A 22,983-nucleotide genomic window follows, 5' to 3' on the forward strand; every position below is an offset into this window, starting at 1 on the left:
TTAAGTAATAGTCAAGAAAGAAGAAAAGATGGTACCCAAGAGATGGTCTACAAAACTGTCCCTTGGTGTTCTCAAAGCTGGCAACAGTCCTTCTCTGAAAACAGTAGGAGCTTTTTATTGGACTCAATGTGCATAATGCATGTTGACAACACTTGCTTCTAAATTACACAAAACCACTTCTGTCAGCACAATAAAATATTTAGCTTCTTGCTGTTTTGGCTCTACCTGCCAGGCACTTCGTAAATACAAGGAGGTTTATTCAGCTCCTAGTAGACTCCCATACTTAGGATAGTAGATTGTAGTTTGTCTGTCCACCAATTCTGTGCATGGTTTGACCTTCATCCTGGTAAGTGGGACTTTGGACAAAGCCATAGTTGCCACTGAGAAAATCCAATAGTTCTAAAAATCAATTTGCAAATGAAGAAAGGGCAGGTTTCTAGTAATTATGTCTCTATTTCTGAATGTTAACAAAGATGCTACAGGGTCTGATTAGGTGGTTTATTTGCAGAATGAAGACAGATTAGATAGAGGGTTGCGTCCAACACTTATTTACTTCAAGGCTATCATTACTCAACTGATCTGTTCCTCTTCTGTTCAGACAATAACTGTCACCAGTTTTTAATTTACTCCTTGTATCTCACAGCCTTGAGCTACTGTACCTAGAGATCCTGGCCCAAGAAACAAATGCTGAATTTTAATCGGAGCTTTCTGATGGATTAGAAAATTACTCTTGGCCGTAATAACGACCTAACCATTTTTCCAATCTTCACTATTCATTGGAGGAACAAAATGTTCCTCCAGAGAAAGCAATCAGACTTAAAAATATTGGGAAAGGGACTGTCAAGAAGGATTGTTAGACCACGTCATGGGATTAGAAAAAACAATTGCTGCCAACCTGCCTTCCATTGAGGACCTGTATACTGCACGAGTCAAAAAGAGGGCGGGGAAAATATTTACTGACCCCTCACATCCTGGACACAAATTGTTTCAACTCCTACCCTCAAAACGTCGCTACAGAGCACTGCACACCAAGACAACTAGACACAAGAACAGTTTTTTTCCGAACGCCATCACTCTACTAAACAAATAATTCCCTCAACACTGTCAGACTTTCTACTAAATCTGCACTTCTATTCTACTAGTTTTTCTCATCATTCCTTTCACCCATTTCCTCCCATGTTGACTGTATGACTGTAACTTGTTGCTTATATCCTAAGATTTTGATTAATATTGCATCTTCATTGCTTATTTGACCCCTATGACAATCATTAAGTGTTGTACCACATGATTCTTGACAAATGTATATTTTATTTTATGTACGTTGAGAGCATATGCACAAAGACAAATTCCTTGTGTGTCCAATCACACTTGGCCAATAAAAAAATTCTATTCCATTCCATTCCATTCCATTCTATTCTATTCTATTCAACTGAAGAATGAAAGAAATAGAGCTAAGATAAGGATTTCAGCAGCCTGATAATCATCAGATACTTTCAGCCATGACACACACACAAACACACCAAGAAAATAAAATGGCAGGCACAATGGTTATTCGACCATCACAAAATTCCCATTTCGAAGAAAACAAATGATTGAGATGATTTACAACTACTCTTTTTACTTCCCACCAATCTCCAGGGGTGGGCTCCGAGTTCACCTTGGTTCGGGCAATCCTCTAGCAAAGATTCTGTGTGGTTTGGCAAACCCCCAAATCCTATCCGACTGGCCTCGCCCCATCCCCCTCTCTCCTCCCAGGAGTCTCCATGTGGCCCATTTTGGATGCCAGGTAAGTGCAGGGCCCACACGGAGGCTCAGGGAGGGTGAAAAACAGGCCTCCCGAAGGTTCAGAAGGCCAGAAATGAGCCTCTAGAGATGTTCCAGAAAATAAAATGATGAGGAGTCCTCCATGCTCTCAGTGGTTGATTGTTTTCTTGCAGGAGACTTGACCTAGGTAACATCCTCATCATGAGCACTTGTGATGTTATCTCATTTGAGTAATAAAATGCCTGAAAGAAAACAAGCAAGCTCAGAGAGCACCAAGGACCCCCTCATTTCAACCCTGAGCTACAAATATTCTCCTTTGTAAAAATGATGTTCATTTCATAGCGTGTTTGCTGCATCTCTCCATCTGTCTATCATATGTCTATCATCTGTCTGTTTCTATCTCATCTGTCTGTCTGTCTGTCTGTCTGTCTGTCTGTCTGTCTGTCTAATCTATCTATCTATCTATCTATCTATCTATCTATCTATCTATCTATCTATCTATCTATCATCTATCTATCTATCTATCTATCTATCTATCTATCTATCTATCTATCTATCTATCTATCTATCTATCTATCTATTAATCTAATCTAATCTAATCTTATCTATCTATCTATCTATCTATCTATCTATCTATCTATCTATCTATCTATCTATCTATCTATCTATCTATCTATCTATCTATCTATCTATCTATCCCCAAAGCTCCAAAATTTTAGCCTTAGACTGTCTACTGTTGACATTTCCCCATTCCTAAGAGGTCTGCAAGTGGTGTGCATAAATGCACCAATGTGTCTCCCGTCCCTGTCCTAATGTTCCCATGTGCTCAAAACTGTCTCATGTATACATGTTTATACCTTTGCTGTCATCTTTTATATGCTTTACAAAAATAAATAAAAGATCATCTATCTATCTATCTATCTATCTATCTATCTATCTATCTATCTATCTATCTATCTATCTATCTATCTATCATCTATCTATCTATATCTTCCTTCCTCCACCTTTCCTTCCTTCCTTCCTTCTTCCTTCCTTCCTGACCAATATGTTTAGTATGATTATTGAATGAATTGTAATAATAGTTTTTAATTAGAATTTTAAATATTGTTTTTAATGTACTATTAATTGGATTGTTATTACTGTTTCTCTGTTTTCTGTACATGCTGTGAGCCGACCCCCCTCTCTCTCATCTATCTATCTGTCTGTCTGTCTGTCTGTCTGTCTGTCTGTCTGTCTGTCTGTCTGTCTGTCTGTCTGTCTGTCTATCTATCTATCTATCTATCTATCTATCTATCTATCTATCTATCTATCTATCTATCTATCTATCTATCTATCCCTATCTTCCTTCCTTCCTTCCTTCCTTCCTGACCAATGAATGTTTAGTATGATTGTTGAATGAATTGTAATGATAGTTTTTAATTAGAATTTTAAATATTGTTTTTAATGTACTGTTAATTGGATTGTTATTACTGTTTCTCTGTTTTCTGTACATGCTATGAGCCGCCCCCTCCCTCTCTCTCTCTCTTATCTATCTATCTATCTATCTATCTATCTATCTATCTATCTATCTATCATTTATCATCTATCTCATCTCTTTTAATCTCTATCTATCGATTCATCCATTCATGAACCAACCATCCATCCATCCACGAAAACTGAACAGTGCGCTCCAACTGCTCATGGTGGCACAAGGCAGTCCAGTCATACTGCCATCAAGGTCAATAGCCCTCCATCTAATTTTCTGAGCCCACCAACAACGGGATCCATGTTTTATTTATCCTTGAACCTGTCTCCTTCATAATTAGGCCTATTAGAAAAATGCAAGCAGCAAGGGAAAAGCTACGGACCTCTGTAACATGTGCCAAAATATTACTTTTCCACTGAGTTGCCTTCACAAAAGGCGTATTTAAAATATTTTGCTAAGTTAATTCGGCAGAACAAAATAGAGGTTCTGCTTCCTACTTTTTAAGGAACTGAGGTTTCTGATCAGCAGCTGCAGATGCTTCTTCATGCACCACTAATGTTGATCGCATTAAATCACCCATAAGGCAAACTACATCTTTCGAATCAGATTCCAGAGAAAATAAGAATTGGAGACAACCATAGGAGAGAGGAAAAAAAGTATCATGGGGGAATAAAGCTAGTGTGTGGCTCTGTTGGTTTTTAAAGTTAATATCATATCATGGAGGCCTTTTATTTATTTATTATTTATTTATTAATTAGATTTGTATGCCGCCCCTCTCCGTAGACTCGGGGCGGCTAACAACAGTAAAAAGACAATATGAAAAAATCTAATATTAAAAGTAATGTAAAAAACCCCAATTTAAGAAACCAATCATACATACAGACACACCATACATAAATTTTACAAGCCTAGGGGGAAGGGAATATCTCAGTTCCCCCATGCCTGACAACAGAGGTGGGTTTTAAGGAGCTTATGAAAGGCAAGGAGGGTGGGGGCAACTCTGATCTCTGGGGGGAGTTGGTTCCAGAGGGTCGGGGCCACCACAGAGAAGGCTTTTCCCCTTGGTCCCACCAAATGACATTGTTTAGTCGACGGGACCCGGAGAAGGCCAACTCTGTGGGACCTAACTGGTCGCTGGGATTCGTGTGGCAGAAGACGGTCCGAGAGATATTGTGGTCCAATGTCATGAAGGGCTTTATAGGTCATAACCAACACTTTGAATTGTGACCGGAAACTGATCGGCAACCAATGCAGACTGCGGAGTGTTGGTGTGACATGGGCATATTTAGGAAGGCCCATGATAGCTCTCGCAGGTGCATTCTGCACGATCTGAAGTTTCCGAACACTTTTCAAAGGTAGCCCCATGTAGAGAGCGTTACAGTAGTCGAACCTCGAGTGATGAGGGCATGAGTGACTGTGAGCAGTGTGTCCCGGTCCAAATAGGGCCACAACAGGTGCACCAGGCAGACCTGGGCAAACGCCCCCCTCGCCACAGCTGAAAGATGTTTCTCTAATGTGAGCTGTGGATCGAGGAGGACGCCCAAGTTGCGGACCCTCTCTGAGGGGGTTAATGATTCCCCCCCCCAGGGTAATGGACGGACAGATGGAGTTGTCCTTGGGAGGCAAAACCCACAGCCACTCCGTTCTATCAGGGTTGAGTTTGAGTCTGTTTGCACCCATCCAGACCCCAACAGCCTCCAGACACCGGCACATCACTTCCACTGCTTCACTGACTGGACAAGGGGTGGAGATGTAGAGCTGGGTATCATCTGCATATTGATGATACCTCTCCCCATGCCCTTGGATGATCTCTCCCAGCGGTTTCATGTAGAAAGGATTTTTTTCTTACAGTTGGCATGGGGTTTTGAAATTTATTGAAACCTTAGTCTGCTGTTCTGTTTCATGAAAGCATTTTGAATACTGACAAAAGCTTTATGCAAAATCAGAAATAAGTGATGCTAATGGAAATTCCCCCTCTGGGAGAACTTGCTTGGCAGGCCACCTAACAGCTGCATAAACAAAATGGCTGCCAGGTGCCTAAAGAAATTATATTGACTGTATAAAGATGAGATCTGAGATTCAGAACAGGATAACAGTCAAGAAGTGCCACATTACTTCTCATTGGGAAGCATGTGTTCCAAATGAGGAAGCTGGAGACATATCGGAAATATTAAGTTAATTTTAAGATTTAAAAATGATAGAAAAAGGGGACAGCAAATCAGCGTTGACAAGATGGAACAGAAGTTAGTGATAAATCAACGGCTTGCCATACTATCTGTAGAAGGCCTGATGTTTATGGGAACTTGGGAGGGGTGATTTCATGAGGCAGCAGGTGCAGCCACAAAGCATTATTTTGAGAAGTTCAAGGCTATCATATGTTTACCACCTGGCCGGAAGCAGAAGAAGGAGTTGCCATGCTGGCACAACCTGAGTGGGCAACATGACAAGGTTTTGGGGGGGTTTGGTGGGGGGCAAGACATATGAACTTTCAACTGGGTGGGAAGCTCAGATTCGGGTTTGTCGCGGTTTGAAAGTGATTAAAGTCAGTTAGAACATTAAGCCCGCGGAGGAGGTGGATTAAGCCTTGAGTCATTTGTTCAAAACAAGGTTTCTTTTATTATAAAAGTAGAAAAATAAATCATTTCACGAGGGACAACACAAACAAATATGTCTTCACGTGATAGAGGTAAAATAAGAATGGAGTTTCAGCATGAAGAAGGAGGAAGTGATGTTAGTTTTGGCAGGATATTACATCATAATAGGAAGATCTTAGTAAGACACACAAAGTTAACTCTTTAATTACTGAATGTCCCTGAGGCTGGCAATATTTAGCTTGACAAGGTTCCCCAGTGTAGGTGCCAGGATGGCTCTGGAAATAAATTGGAATTTTGAGGAATGCCTTGACTTGGACTCTGATTTAAATTTGGATGTTACCTGGAACCTTGATAAAATGGACCTATTAAAAAGTCAAACATGGCTTTGGATGAGTTTTTAAGAAAAAAAAAGAAATATAATAAATGTATAACCAATCTTTTCCATACCGACTATATTTGCCATAAAAAGAAAACAAACAAACAAAAGGAATGTGTTTAATGGACCGATATATCTTAATTTTAATATTTTTTCCTTTTGTTTTGTAGATGTGTTTATATTATCACGTGTTTGTGTATTTTGTATGTTTAAACCTCAATAAAAACTATTTTTTTTTTAAAAAAAAGGATGAGTTTTTAATTTTATTAACTGAAATTTAAGTCTCATGACAACAGGTGACAGCCCCTTCATGTAATCAGCTAGGCTGTTTTAAAATATTGTTTTGGAAGAACAACATGAAAAATAGGTGCAAAATGTCTCTGTTAAACCGGTGATCACCGGGGCTGACAGGAATGGAGGCGAGACAACGTTCTGCTAACAGTATTGCTTTATTCCAAACTTCAGCACCACAGGCAGCAGGAAAAACAGAACAGCAACCAGCCTTCTGACAGCTCCTTTTATACTCCAGCGTTCAGACTGTCAACCAATCAGGACACCCCATTTTCCTACTCCTACTGCCTGCATTTTAACCAATCAGACTAGACTTGCAGCTGGCTTGGTTTTATTGGCATTGACATAAGGACTTTACAGTCTCCAATAAACATAAAGATGTACATTTAAAAAAAAATTAGCTAAGGGTGTAGATTTAAAGCAAAAATGCATATTACGAATGATGGGCTCCTACGGATATGGTTAGGTACGCAGAACCAGTAGATTTTTTTTTTCTTTTTGTCTCTTCTGGGCTCTGGGTATGTTTTTCCTATCATAGTAAATGAGGTTGAATGTATATAATTTTAGAAGAGCTGTGTGTGCGTGCGTGTGTGTACATACACATACAGTTTATGTAGTAGATAATGTACATTTTTGTGTTTCTGTGTGTAATATAGATGTACACGTATGGCATATATACATAGGATTAAATAGTATATTTTGGATGTTCAGTAATAGTAAATAGATAGGGAAATTGAGGCCAGGAGAGGCCAGGCACCCTAACTATAACCCGAATTCTTGACGTGAGTGACATCAAGTTGGCCACCTTTAAGCCACTCACAAGACCTTTAAGCCACCCCTTGGTCACATGACTGTCAAGCCACTCCCACTTGGTCACATGATCAGCAAGCCACACTCACAAAATAAGCCACGCCCACAGTGTGGTGGTAAAAATTTTTGCAGCCCTTCACTGCATATTACCATCTCTGTATGTTTTGGGAAACTTTTGTATAAAAGAAACCAATGAAGATGTATTGCATCTTGTTTTAAAATTTGCAGAAGGAGCTGACATTTGGATAAAACATACCGAGGTATGAATTTATTATTTATTATTTATTACTTAGATTTCTATGCCACTCTTCTTGGCAAACTCAGGGCAGTTTAGAACAGGAACAATATAAAACTCATATAAGAAATCCAGTAGTTAAAACAATCTAAATTTATCTAAAACCCCAATTATCTAATTTATCTAAAACCCCAATTATCTAATTTATCTAAAACCCCAATTATCTAAATTTATCTAAAATCCCAATTATAAAACACAATCAGTGTTTTATAATTGGGGTTGCCTATGAAAATCCTAAGGAAAGGTTATAGACTGATCTATTCATTACTAATCGTATCCTGTGACCTCAATGAAAGTTTTATTTTGATGATCTGATCTAGAAATTTTTCATTGAGTTTTAGTGGTGTTTTAGTGGTTACAAATGTTCTATCAATACCGTACGAATACTTTCGAGATTCAAAGAGGACTACAACTTTGGTTTGAGTAAGCCTACTTCAAACTTTTCCTTCTCTCAGGCAACTGTCCATAATTTCACAGAGATTATGGATTAAGAGACCTTTTGATCATTTGGAGCAGAGAAAATTATGTAATCATTTTGATTCTCCTTTTTCCATATATGGATGCTTTTGTCGAATGTGTGAACTTCTGATTTTTTGGTTCTATTTCCAAAGATGATATGCAGACACAAATAGGCATACAATTGCTTTATCTCTACAGCTTCCTGTAGCTTAAATCCAGTAAAGCTGTAGCTCTCTGTATTCCAATTAACATATTGTCTGTTCCAACAGGCTGCTTCTGTTTACTTCTGTTTTTATTTTGCTTTTTCAAATGACTGACATGTTTGATGCAACTAATCAAAACAATATTTTCTGTGCATTTGTATACAGTAAATACAGTGCTTCTCCCTTGTCTTGATTCTATAGGTAGACTTCTATCCCAACTTTTGAATTCTGCTGTGAAGACTTGGATTCCTTTAATCGCTCACCTTAAGAGGCAAAACATCTTGGAAAGAACTATAGGGCTATAGATGCTCCTCCTGCACCATTCCCAACATTTAGGCATTCCCAACATTTCTCAGAACCTGAAGTTATGTTCTATCAAACTTTCAGGGTCTGGACTAAGTTTCATAACTACAATCCTACATTAAAAAGTGTCTCTCAGTCATCCATGTGCATGCATGTTTTCATACAAGGCCATCTACAGATTAATGGAGTTGGAAGGGACCTTCTAGGAGGTCATCTATTCCAGCCCCCTACCCAAGCAGGAGACCCTACACCATTTCTGATAAATGGAAGTCCAGTCTCTTCTTGAAAGCCTCCAGTGATGAAGCTCCCACAACTTCTGAAGGCAACTTCTGTTCAATTGGTTGATTGCTCTCACTTTCAGAAAATTTCTCCTTATTTACAACTTAGAAACATAGAAGATTGATGGCAGAAAAAGATATCATGGTCCATCTAGTCTGCCACTATTTCCTGTATTTTATCTTAGGATGGATATATGTTTATCCCAGGCATGTTTAAATTCAGTTACTGTGGATTTACCAACCACGTCTTTCAGTAAAATAATGTTTTCTCACATTGCTTCTGATCTTTGCCCCAACTCAGAAGTTTTAAGAAGTTGAATCTTTTCTTGATAAATTTCTTCTGGCCTTTAGATGCTTTGGAAAATAGCCTGACTCCCTCCTCTTTGTGGCAGCCCTTCAGATATTGGAACATTGCTATCCTTCTTTTCACTAGATAGACGCGCCCAGTTCAGTAGTGGGTTCAAAAACCCTTTACTCCTGGTATGTGTGTGTGCTTATATACGCACACAACGCTTCTGCACAGAAGTGTCCTGGGCGGATGGACAGAGCCTCCCACCGCCAGCACTACCAGTTCTTAGAACCAGGCTGAACTGGAAGCAACCCACCAATGGCCCAGTTCCTGCAACCGTTCAGCCTCCTAGTCCTCTTGGTTGCTCTTCTCTGCACTTTTTCTACAGATGTCACCTCTCAAAACAACAATCATATTTTTCTTGTTTCATTTCTTAGTTGCCATACTTATGGGCAAGGGGGAATGTAGAATTTTTTTCTTCCAATGTGCCAGACATAATAACAAATAAGGCTCCTGAGAACCAAGGCCAAATTAACATGTCCTAGCAATGGCAGGAGGGAGGGCTGAGAAGTCCATTACCTCCAAAGCACCTGAAATAATGGGTGGAAACTAAAGAAGGAGAGAAGCAACTTAGAACTAAGGAGAAAATTCCTGACAAAATAATTGATCAGTGGAATGGCTTGCCTCCAGAAGCTGTGAATGCTCCAACACTAGACGTTTTTAAGAAGATGATGAATAATCATTTGTCTGAAGTAATGTAGGGTCTCCTGCCCAAGGAGGGGTTGGACTAGAAGACCTCCAAGGTCCTTTCCAACTCTATTGTTCTTATTTTATTCACAAAAAGCGGTAATGCTCAGGAAATGAGATTTATATTTTGTATGTATTATTATTATTTTATTTACATATATTAAAAAATAATAATAATAAATTATTAGATTTTATTATTAATAAATACATATTTTACATATATATATTTGTTTTCGTAGATTTTCACGGGTATATGTATGTAGATTGTTCTGAGTTCGGGTTTTGCCCCGTGTAATATTACACGGGGCAAAACCCGAACTCAGAACAATCTACATATATATCTACATATATATAGAATATAGTTGTCGGCTATAAATAAATTAACTGCCTTGAAATGGTCCTGGGTTGGGCCTAGAGGCAAAAAGGAGCTGTGACGTTCCTTCAATATACCAGGGTGATCCGACATAAAAAAACATATACAGTGATCCCCCGAGTTTCGCGATCCCGATCATTGCGAATCGCTATATCGCGATTTTTCCACCCGATGACGTCACTCCCTTCCTTTCTCATCTTTCTTTCTCTCTCTCTTTCTCTATCTTGCTTCTTCCTCTCTCACACTCTCTTCCTCCCTCTCTCATCTCTTTCTTTCCTTCTCTCTCTTTCTCTATCTCTCCCCCTCTTGCTCTCGAGCGGCAAGCGAGCAGCCGGGCGGGCGGGCGAACGGGCAAGCGGCAAGCAGCAAGCAATCTTGGGGTTTCCCCATTGCCTGGGCGGCGGGAAGACCCAGAGAAGGTTCCTTCGGCCGCCCAACAGCTGATCTGCTCCACAGCGCGGCAGCAGCGAGGAGCCGAAGATGGGGTTTCCCCGTTGCCTGGGCAACGGGGAAACCCCATCTTCGGCTCCTCGCTGCTGCCGCGCTGCGGAGCAAATCAGCTGTTGGGCGGCCGAAGGGTCTTCCCCGCCGCCCACATGCAAACTCCACCATCTGCGCATGTGCGGCCATGGAAAAAGGGGTGTGCATGCGCAGATGGTGTTTTTACTTCCGTGCCGCTACATCGCGAGTTATCGATTATCGCGAGGGGTCTTGGAACGGAACCCTCGCGATAATCGGGGGATCACTGTATATGTATCTATGTATGTATGTATGTATGTATGTATGTATGTATGTATGTATGTATGTATTTATTAAAATATATAATATAATTTGAATTAAATAAATCAAAAATAAAATAAATTAATAAATTAACAAATTAATAAATAACACTCCCCTCCCCCAAGTGTACTAATATTAAAGATTTCTATAAGGGATGGGAAACCTATTTGTTTAACATTTGATCTATTGCAAATATTTCTGGAAAAAGTTGCAAAGAATAAATATAATTTCCCCAAATGTTTGGATTGATTAAGAGCACTGGGGTTGCTACATCATTATGTCTAGCCCCTAACTGTCGGTTGACACTGGGCTCAGCTGTCATTCTTCGTTTTCAGTATATTTAGCGCCCTTTTTCAGGAATTGATTTACTTGGCCAAAACATCTCAGGCATGACTTAGCTGTATTGGACTTTTTATTGCCGGGCAAGAATGAAACTATTCGCATAAAGATTTGCCCAGTGCAATGCACAGAAATTGAATACTTTAGAATTATACTCTATGGTTTAAATTCTAGGCTGTTTTCTTCCACCTTTTCTAGTCAATAGGTACCTGGATGTTCCCTTAATGGCCTTAGGATGCATATTTTTTTTCTATGTAACTATAATGTTTCTCTCTAGCCTTAAAACTGCTGGTACTTTCTTTGTCAGCAACATTTTTTTTTATACCTTAGCAACTTTATGGCTGAATGAAGTACGGATAGATCAAAAGCAATGCTGGTATCAAAAAGACGAGCTACTTTTAGCATGCTGTGAATTTCTAAACCCAAGTAAGGAAGAAGCTTTAAAAACAATTTTGATGCCACCAGTTACTGCTGGCGTGTTTTTGAATTTTATGTATAATTTGTCCCTCTTTGTACTCCAGTGGAAAGGAGGAAGAGACAGAATATTAACTTCTATGGACAAAAAAAAGCAATTAAGGGACCAGCTTCTGCCAATTTATTATTTTTAATAGCAAGCATATTAAATATTGGTAGTATGAGAAGCTCTTTCTATGAGATTTCATTATTTAACTGGAAGCTGCTTGGGTGATGTTTTGCATTGCAAGTGTTTTTGATAGTTTAATTATTTCAGTTCTGAGTTCCACCTAACTATTCCAAGAGTAATCAAAGGTAGTAAGAGCTCAACAAGTTAAAGATATGACCAGCTCTATATCATTTAAAGCGTGTGTAATAGGAACATATATAACACCAATTTCAGGTTGTCTTCAGTAGTCTCCTTTCCATCAGTGTGACTATCTTCATTTTATCACTATGGTTTGGTTTCATCGGGACCACGTGGTTAGCTTCAGACAATGAGTAAGTATTACTACTTACTCATCCAAGGGCATGGGGTGAGGTATCATCAGTATGCTGATGATACCCAGCTTTACATCTCCACCCCATGTCCAGTCAACAAAGCAGTGGAAGTGATGTGCCGGTGTCTGGAGGCTGTTGGGGCCTGGATGGGTGTCAACAGACTCAAAATTAACCCTGTTAAGATGGAGTGGCTGTGGGTTTTGCCTCCCAAGGACATCACCCTGGGGGGAGAATTATTGACTCCCTCGGAGAGGGTCTGCAACTTGGGCGTTCTCCTCGATCCACAGCTCACATTAGAGAACCATCTTTCAGCTGTGCCGAGGGGGGCGTTTGCCCAGGTTCTCCTGGTGCCCCAGTTGCGGCCCTATTTGGACCGGGACTCACTGCTCACAGTCACTCATGCCCTCAGCACCTGGAGGCTCGACTACTGTAATGCTCTCTACATGGGGCTACCTTTGAAAAGTGTTCGGAAATTTCAGATCGTGCAGAATGCAGCTGTGAGAGCAGTCATGGGCTTCCCCAGGTATGCCCATGTTACACCAACACTCCGCAGTCTGCATTGGTTGCCGATCAATTTCCGCTCACAATTCAGAGTGTTGGTTATCACCTTTAAAGCCCTTCATGGCATTGGACCAGAATATCTCCGAGACCGCCTTCTGCTGCACGAATCCCAGCAACCGATTATGTCCCACAGAGTTGGCCTTCTCCAGGTCCCGTCAACTAAACAATGTCAGTTGGCGGGCCCCAGGGGAAGAGCCTTCTCTGTGGCGGTCCTAACTCTCTGGAACCAGCTCCCCCCAGAGATTAGAACTGCCCCTACCCTCCTTGTCTTTCGTAAACTCCTTAAAACCCACCTTTGTCGTCAGGCATGGGGGAACTGAGATATCTGCCCCAGGCCTATACAATTTATGTATGGTATGCTTGTATGTATGTCTGCTTAATAATGGGTTTTTTTAAAAAAATATTTTAAATTGTAAATTATTAGATTTGTCATGAACTGTTTTATTGTGTTGTGAGCCGCCCCAAGTCTACAGAAAGGGGCGGCATACAAATCTAATAAATATATAAATAAATAAATAACCATGATTGCTGTTTGCAAATTCACTGCTTCTGATGAGCAAGCAAGTGGCAGACCATTAGATTCTGTCACTGATTTGTCCTTGGATATGAATCTGGGCAGATACCAAATCATGAAGATGCTTGGTGCCAGATTAAGGTAGGAGATGAAAAGACCCCCATTTATTCAGAATAAAGCTGGAAGAAACCTTGTCTAACCTCCCACTCAAGCACAAGACCCTATAGCTTTGATGGTGAACCTATGACATGAGTGCCACAGGTGGTACATGGAGCCATATTGGAGGGCATGTGAGGCGTTGCACTATGTCACCTCCAACCTGCATGTGTGAACTAGCCAGCTGATTTTTTGGCCTTGGGGAAGGCCATTTTGCCCTTCGAAGGCTTCAGGGAAGCTTCCTGAAGCCCCGGAGTGCCAAAAATTGCCCAACGGGCAAACCGGAAGTTCAGAAAATGAACTTCCGGTTTGATTTGATCTGATTTGATTGGATTGGATTTGTATGCCGCCCCTCTCCGTAGACTCGGGGCGGCTAACAACAGTAGTAAAACAGCATATAACAATCCAATATTAAAACAGTTAAAAACCCTTATTGTAAAACCAAACATACATACAAACATACCATGCATAAAATTGTAAAGGCCTAGGGGGAAAGAAGATCTCAGTTCCCCCATGCCTGGCAGCAGAGGTGGGTTTTAAGAAGCTTACGAAAGGCAAGGAAGGTGGGAGCAATTCTAATCTCGGGGGGGAGTTGGTTCCAGAGGGCCAGGGCCGCCACAGAGAAGGCTCTTACCCTGGGTCCCGCCAAGCGACATTGTTTAGTCAACGGGACGCGAAGAAGGCCAACTCTGTGGGACCTAACTGGTCGCTGGGATTCGTGCAGCAGAAGGCAGTCCCTGAGATAGTCTGGTCTGATGCCATGAAGGACTTTATAGGTCATAACCAACACTTTGAATTGTGACCAGAAACTGATCGGCAACCAATGCAGACTGCGGAGTGTTGGTGTGACATGGGCATATTTAGGGAAGCCCATGATTGCTCTCGCAGCTGCATTCTGCACGACCTGAAGTTTCCGAACACTTTTCAAAGGTAGCCCCATGTAGAGAGCGTTACAGTAGTCGAGCCTCGAGGTGATGAGGGCATGAGTGACTGTGAGCAGTGACTCCCGGTCCAAATAGGGCCGCAACTGGTGCACCAGGCAAACCTGGTTTGCCCGTTGTGCTAGTTAATTCTTTTTCACTGTAAGGAATTTCTCCTTAATTCCAGGTTGCTTCTCTCCTGTTTCCATCCCATTGTTTCTTGTTCTGCGTTCTGGTCCTTTGGAAAATAAGCTGACCCCCTCTTCTTTGTGGCAGCCTGTCAAATACTGCTACCCAGGGGTGGGCTGCTGCCCCGATGGGGGGGGGAGATGCAGTGGGGTAGCAAAATTGGAGCTCCACCCACTCAATTTGTACTGAAAGATGTTGAAAGAAAATACAGGGCAATCTGCATATGTCATGCCCACAGTGTGGTAGTAAAAATTTTGGAGGCCCTTCACTGTTGCTACCCCTTAGTTCTTCTTTTCTCTACACTAGCCAAACCCAAATCCTGCAATCATTCTTCATATATGTTTTAGTCTCCAGGTCTTTAATCATCTTGGTTGATTAAGATGATTAATCCTTTAGAGGATTTTAAAAAAATCCTTTCAATTTAAAATTTGTTTTAAATTCCATATTTAATATGGAAGCTTCCTTTAGAGAGGAACCTTCCATCTTGCGACCCTATTTGGACCGGGAGTCACTGCTCACAGTCACTCATGCCCTCATCACCTCGAGGTTCGACTACTGTAAGGCTCTCTACATGGGGCTACCTTTGAAAAGTGTTCGGAAACTTCAGATCGTGCAGAATGCACCTGCGAGAACAATCATGGGCTTTCCCAAATATGCCCATGTTACACCAACACTCTGCAGTCTGCATTGGTTCAAGTGTTGGTTATGACCTATAAAGCCCTTCATGGCACCGGACCAGATTATCTCAGGGACCGCCTTCTGCTCACGAATCCCAGTGACCAGTTAGGTCCCACAGAGTTGGCCTTCTCCGGGTCCCGTCAACTAAACAATGCCGCTTGGCGGGACCCAGGGGAAGAGCCTTCTCTGTGGTGGCCCCAGCCCTCTGGAGCCAACTCCCCCCAGAGATTAGAATTGCCCCCACCCTCCTTGCCTTTCGTAAGCTACTTAAAACCCACCTCTGCCATCAGGCATGGGGAAATTGAGATAATCTTTCCTCCTAGGCCTTTACAATTTTATGCATGGTATGTCTCTATGTATGATTGGTTTTTATATTAATGGGTTTTTAAATCGTTTTTAGTATTGGATTATTATTGTATACTGTCTTATTATTGCTGTTAGCCTCCCCGAGTCTCCAGAGAGGGGCGGCATACAAATTCAATTAATAATAATAATAATAATAATAATAATAATAATAATAATAATAATAATAATAATCTTAACGGATAAGACTTGTCTATAGGCATTGTAACAACAGATGTGGGTTGCCCCAAATACTCGGACAGGTAAAAATAATCTCTCAGATGCTTAGAGATAAAGACATTCCAGTCTGGTTTTTTTTGTCCTTTGGTAAAAATTTGGTAAGAAAAATAAAACCACAGCAATATAGAAAGATGGAAAAATACTTGGAAAGGAAAATGTGATACTAACCTTCAGTCATTCGCCGATACTTCTCTTTGTACATAAATCCAAAGACCAAATAACATCCTCTTCTTGGGAGACCAAGTTCTACAAAAATTAAAGCAAAGTAGAGATCAATTGGCAAAGTGGCTCATTACAAATCATGCCTGCTTTAAATATATAGTGATGCTCTTTAATACAAGCTACTAGATCCCAATGACCTTTGTTTTCAGAATATGCAAAAATTGGTAAAAGTCAGATTTCCAAAGGTACGAAGTTATTTTTTGAGAGACATGCAGAGGTGGGATTCAACCGATTCAGAAAGATTTTGGTGAACCAGTAATTCCAATGACCAGCTAACCTCGCCCACCAGGCCGGGGTTGCACTTACTAGTTGCTACTGGTATGCTCTCCGGGACATCCAGTGGGTTTGGCTTCTGTGCATGAAATTTCACCGATTTCAACTATTTATAAAATCAGTGAGTGATAAAATTAAACGGGTCCGAAGACGGGCTACAAAGATGGTGGAAGGTCTTAAGCATAAAACTTATCAGGAAAGACTTCACTAACTCAATCTGTATAGTCTGGAGGACAGAAGGGAAAGGGGGGGACATGATTGAAACATTTAAATATGTTAAAGGGTTAAATGAGGTTTAGGAGGGAAGTGTTTTTAATAGGAAAGTGAACACAAGAACAAAGGGACACAATCTGAAGTTAGCTGGAGGAAAGACTTTAGCAACACTTTACCCTTAGATTATCCACTGTTGACCTCTCCAGATTCCTAAGAGGTCAGCAAGGGGCGTGCATAAGTGCACTAGAGTGCCTTCTGTCCCCTGTCCTATTGCTCTCCTATACCTCCTATACCTTTCTTCTATTCCTATATCTGTTCTTTTATTCTTTCATTGATATATTTTATTCCTATATCTTCTCTTCTATTCTTTCTTAGATATATTTTACTATGAGTATATCCTCTATAACCTCCATTATGTATTTTTTTATGTGTATACCCACTAAAACCCTCATTGTGTAATGGACAAAATCAATCAATCAATCAATCAATCAATCAATCAATCAATCAGTCAGTCAGTCAGTCAGTCAGTCAATAAGATCAGAAGCAATGTGAGAAAATATTATTTGACTGAAAGAGTAGAAGATGCTTGGAACAAACTTCCAGCAGACGTCGTTGGTAAATCCACAGGAACTGAACTTAAACATGCCTGGGATAAACATATTTCCATCCTAATATAAAATAGGGGAAATAGTATAAGGGCAGACTAGATGGACCAGGAGGTCTTTTCCTGCCATCAATCTTCTATGTTTCTATGATTTTTAGTGAGTTCGGCGCATGCACGGAAGAAAAAATATGCCGAAAATCAGTGAAATTTTACACACAAGAGAGTCTTCACATGAGATTTCACTTGCCACACATGTGCAGAAGCCAAATCTCACGTTTGCATGCGTGTACATGCGTCAGGAGCATGAGATACATGCACATCTCTACATCCACTAACAACTTGCCGATCCCACCTATACTGGGCGCAACCCACTTATTGTCGCCCATCCTTCCCCACCTCTCCCAGGAGTCGCCACGCAGCCCGTTTTGCATTCAATATGTACAACCATTTGAACCGATAGCTAAAACAATTAAGAGGACAAACATAGAATAAAAGGCACTGTTCAAATTCTACACATATTCTATTTCTAAAGACCCTCTGCATGCCCGCAGAGTTATTTCACACATCAAAACAAACACATCTGTGTTTGGGATGGAGCTTATCACTGCCATACATCTTTATCCCCAGACAGTTAAAGATTGTGTCTTGTTATTCTGACTTCAAAATGATTCATTCGTTTAGTTTACCAGAGGGTGTGGACAATCCCAGTGGTATCCCTGGTTTTTTAAAAATATTGAATGCGATATCTAAAGTGGAAATTAATTTATGTCATCAATTTGAGCAGTGGTTAGCTGTCGCTACATCTCGAGCTGGAAATATTTATGAATTGGGGACCGTGACTCAAAATGCGAATGACTGAGTTAGCCTTTGGAACTGAAAACTGGGGACTTGGTACCTGTCTGTGTAATAAACTTGGTTTGTTTGCTTTTTAAAGAGCCTTGATATTTTAATTTTTGAGAGGACTAATTATGAAAAATCAGGGATGATTTCAGTTTTATATTATTTATAATATTATATATATATATATATATATATATATATATATATATATATATATATATTTATTTATTTATTTATATTTATATATATATGTAGATTGTTCTGAGTTCGGGTTTTGCCCTGTGTAATATTTTGCATGTTTATGCGACGTTTCGGTGAAATCACATTCACCATCATCAGGCTGAAGTTCCAAGCTTCGTGTTGATGGTGAATGTGATTTCACCGAAACGTCGCATAAACATGCAAAATATTACACAGGGCAAAACCCGAACTCAGAACAATCTACATACATATACCCGTGAAAATTTACGAAAACAAATATATATATATATATATAGTTTGTTTGCAACTGCCACTATATTTACAGCAGCACGAAGGTTACAACTTCAGCCTGATGATGGTGAATGTGATTTCACCGAAACATCGCATAGACATGCAAAATATTACACGGGGCAAAACCCGAACTCAGAACAATCTACATACATATACCCATGAAAATCTACAAACACACACACACACATATATACAGAGCTGGAGGGATCAGGTCTGGTGGCTCAACTGTTAATTCTCTGCCTTACAAGGCAGAAGCTGCCAGATCGAATCCCAGTAAGGAAGGGTGTGGCTAGCTGATGAGGCCAGAACAAGGCCGAAATGGTATCATCCTAGTCTCCCTTAATTTTAAAAATTTCAGCTAAAAACATTTGATACACACACACACACACACACACATATATATGTCACATGGGTTTTTTTGCTGAATTTGAAAATTAAGGGAGACTAGGATAGATCTATTTCGGCCTTATTTTGGCCTCATCAGCTAGCCATACCCACTGGGACTTGAACCTGCAACCTTTGCCTTGTAAGGCAGAGAATTATCCTCTAGCCTACAGTATCCAACCCCTTCGTATAGGGATACATATATATATATTCTAGTCTTTGGAGAGGGGCAGCATGCAGGGTCTAATAAATTATTATTATTATTATTATTATTATTATTATTATTATTATTATTATTATTATTATTATTATTATCATTATTATTTAGCTAAGCACATCACCCTACCAAATCCCTTCGGTCTTTAAGCAGGTAGCTGGAACTGTGTGGGTATATTATTTCAAGCATGAATTATCCTACTTTTTCCATCTGAAACGGGTATGGATTACTATAAAAATGTCTAGGATTTTTATCAGTGCCTATCCAATTCATATTCCCCAACAGAAAATCCTTTTCCTGCTCCAAAGGTTTGCTTTGGCCCCCATGTTTACATCAAAGAGATGCTCGGTAAATCGCTGCCTTCAACAGATAGAAGTAATGAGAGCTTTATAATCCCTTTCACTTAGCAGACTTTGTGATAAAATAGAACACGGAACCTGCGTAGAAATATAAATCTGTCTCCAGGCTCTCTGCATTTTCAAAGCAAAATAGCTGGCCGGTAAAGTGGTTGAACGTCAAGGCCTGGTGAAGCCCATGCCTTTGATCTCTTGCTTTCTTACAGAAGGTATCCGGGCTATCAGCAAACAAGCAGAGAAATGGATTCAAGCATAGCTTTCTTCTAAAGGAAAGAGCAGATGTCAGGTGCCAGGAAGTCGATGGAAGAAAAGAAAAATGTAGGAGTGTGTGGATATATGTGTATCAACTTCCCCCAAAACTATGAGTAATCTATCTATCTATCTATCTATCTATCTATCTATCTATCTATCTATCTATCTATCTATCTATCTATCTATCTATCTATCTAATCTATCTCTATCTACCTACCTACCTACCTATTTATCTCTTGTGAGCTGGCAGAACATCTATCTATTGACAATCATTAAGTGTTGTACCACATGGTTCTTGACAAATGTATCTTTTTCTTTTATGTACACTGAGAGCATATGCACCAAGACAAATTCCATGTGTCCAATCACACTTGGCCAATAAAATTCTATTCTATTCTATTCTATTCTATTCTATTCTATTCTATTCTATTCTAGTCTATTCTTGACAAATCTATATTTTCTTTTATGTACAGTAAGAGCATATGCTGTGGAGTCTGCGGAGAGGGGCGGCATACAAATCCAATAAATAATAATATGCAGCAAGACGAATTCCTTGTGTGTCCGTTCGCATTTGGCCAATAAAGAATTCTATTCCACTCCATTCCATTCCTTTCCTTTCCTTTCCTTTCCTTTCCTTTCCTTTCCTTTCCTTCCCATCCCTATCCTATCCTATCCAATCCAATCCTATCCTATCCTATCCTATCCTATCTATCTATCTATCTATCTATCTATCTATCTATCTATCTATCTATCTATCACCAATCTATCTTGTAGTGTCACTGTGGAAAATGTCTAATGAAATGTTCTTTGGTAAAAGGGAGGCACTCCGTTTCTGCATGCTTAACAGAATAACAGAGTTGGAAAGGACCTCGGAGATCTTCCCATCCAATCCCCTACTCAGGCATTAGATCCTATACTACTCAGGCATGAAATACTATACCATGATGGTGAACCTATGACACGTGGAGCTATATTGCAGGCCATGTGAGGCGTTGCCCTATGTCAGCTGCAGCGTGCATGCATGCACTAGCCAGCTAATTTTTGGCCTTGTGGAAGACTGTTTCATCCTCTGGAGGCTTCAGGGAAGCTTTCCTAAAGCTCTGGAGTGCAAACCACCACCACCACCTAATGGGCAAACCGGATGTTTGGAAAAACAGACTTCCGTTTTGCCTGTTGTGCTAGTTTCTTCACTCCAGGGGTTTCGGGGAAGCTTTCTGAAACCACGGAGTGCGAAAAATGACCAAATGAACAAACCAGAAGTTCGGAAAATGGACTTCTGGTTTGCCAGTTCTGGTTTTTTCATTCCAGGAAAAATCCCTGAAGGCTCCAGACTGCAAAAAACAATGCAATGGGCAAACCAGAAGTCCATTTTTCTGAATTTCCAGTTTGCCCGTTGGTCATTTTTTCACCGTCCCAGGCTTCAGTGAGGCCTATGCACATGTGCGGGGATTGGATGGATTGTGCGCATCCATTCTATACAAATGGATGTGCAAACTTTTCTTGAAAATATCCAGTGATAGAGCCCCCGTAACTTCTGAAGGCAAGCTGATGACTAGTTCAAACTGTCAGAAAACTGTCCTTAATTCTAGGTTGGACCTCTTCTTGATTAGATTAGATTGGATTAGATCAGATCAGATCAGATCAGATCAGATCAGATCAGATCAGATCAGATCAGATCAGATCAGATCTATTTTATTTTATTTTATTTTATTTTATTTTATTTTATTTTATTTTATTTTATTTTATTTTATTTTATTTTATTTTATTTTATTTTATTTTATTTTATTTTATTTTATTTTATTTTATTTTATTTTATTTTATTTTATTTTATTTTATTTTATTTTATTTTATTTTATTCTATTCTATTCTATTCTATTCTATTCTATTCTATTATTTTATTATTCATGCATGCATGCTGCCCTTCTCCTTAGACTCAGGGTCCTCATTTTACCCACCTCGGAAGGATGGAAGGCTGAGTCAACCTTGAGCCGGTGATGAGATTTGAACCGCTGACCTCCAGATCTACAGTCAGCTTCAGTGGCCTGCAGTAGAGCACTCTACCTGCTGCGCCACCCCGGCTCTTTTAAGTTTTCTTCTATTGCTTCTTGTCCTGCCCTCAGGTGCTTTGGAGAATAGCTTGACTCCCTCTTCTTTGTGGCAACTCCTGAGATATTGGACCACTGCTATCATGTCACCCTTCATCCTTCTTTTCATTAGGCTAGACATACCCAGTTCCTGCAACCGCTCTTCATATGTGTTAGCATTTGCCTTGTTGTCCAGTTTATTAGGGTACAAGGTTATTCATTTAACGTAGTGAAGTATGTTGCATTTACTTGTGTTCCTTTTAAAGTCACATCTGTAAAGAGAAAGCTGCCACATCTAAGGACAGGTTGATTGCAATTTCCTTAATCTGACTTCTTAGCCAAGACTCTCTGTCACTCATCTGTGATGAATAGCAAAGAGCCAATGGAGAGACATGAAAAATTAATGTTTAATTTCTATTAATCAGTGTGGATCAGTATTAATCCAATCCATTTTAACATTCTCATATTAGTAGGTAAGTGATGAATTTTTAACATGGAGGTTTTTTTTAAGAACAAATGAAAATGTCTCATTCATTATTTTTTTTAAAAAAAGCAATCATCTTTTCATACCACTTAGTTCTGCATGGCATTTAACATACAGCATTGCTCTAAAATGGTAGATATAAACAGACTGCTGTTTACATATTTATTCCTACGGAGGCAAAAATAGCAGTGAACCTTACTAAAAGGTGAAGGTAAAGGGAAAGATTTCCCCTGTCCAACTGTTTCCAACTCTAGAGGATTCCCCTGAAGTTTGTGTTACCTTATTTGATGAGAGAAATCTGATCTGCTAATTCAGTTGGAGAGCCCAACTGAATTAATTTTAATGCTAATCAGGAGAGGAAAATAATAAACATCCCTACTCTATGACTGAGTTTTAAAAACTGGTCAGATGGGGAGCTAGGGGGTGTACTTCAAAGAAATTAAACTCAGCCCATACCAATCAGACAAGAGTTAATACCGATGTTAGACTCTCCTTAGCAGTGCACTAGAGAATGTTACATTCCTGTGGCCTGCACAGGCTGCCGATCGGTCTCCGGTCACAATTCAAAGTGTTGGTAATGACCTTTAAAGCCCTACATGGCATTGGGCCAGAATACATCCGGAACTGCCTTCTACCGCACGA

The 22,983-nt window shown here is 40.0% G+C and overlaps 1 protein-coding gene across 1 annotated transcript in view; it reads right to left on the reverse strand.

The window, feature by feature from the left end:
- The window catches only part of KIRREL3 (kirre like nephrin family adhesion molecule 3), a 952,257-nt gene that overhangs the window by 451,539 nt on the left and 477,735 nt on the right, over positions 1-22,983 (reverse strand). The window contains exon 2 of the mRNA XM_070765424.1: positions 16,089-16,166. Within this exon, the coding sequence (XP_070621525.1) occupies positions 16,089-16,122 (34 nt within the window). The 5' untranslated portion in view covers positions 16,123-16,166. The remainder of the gene's footprint in view (positions 1-16,088; positions 16,167-22,983) is intronic.

Source organism: Erythrolamprus reginae, chromosome 12, assembly GCF_031021105.1.
Source record: "Erythrolamprus reginae isolate rEryReg1 chromosome 12, rEryReg1.hap1, whole genome shotgun sequence".
In the NCBI taxonomy this organism is placed as follows: Eukaryota; Metazoa; Chordata; class Lepidosauria; order Squamata; family Dipsadidae; genus Erythrolamprus; species Erythrolamprus reginae.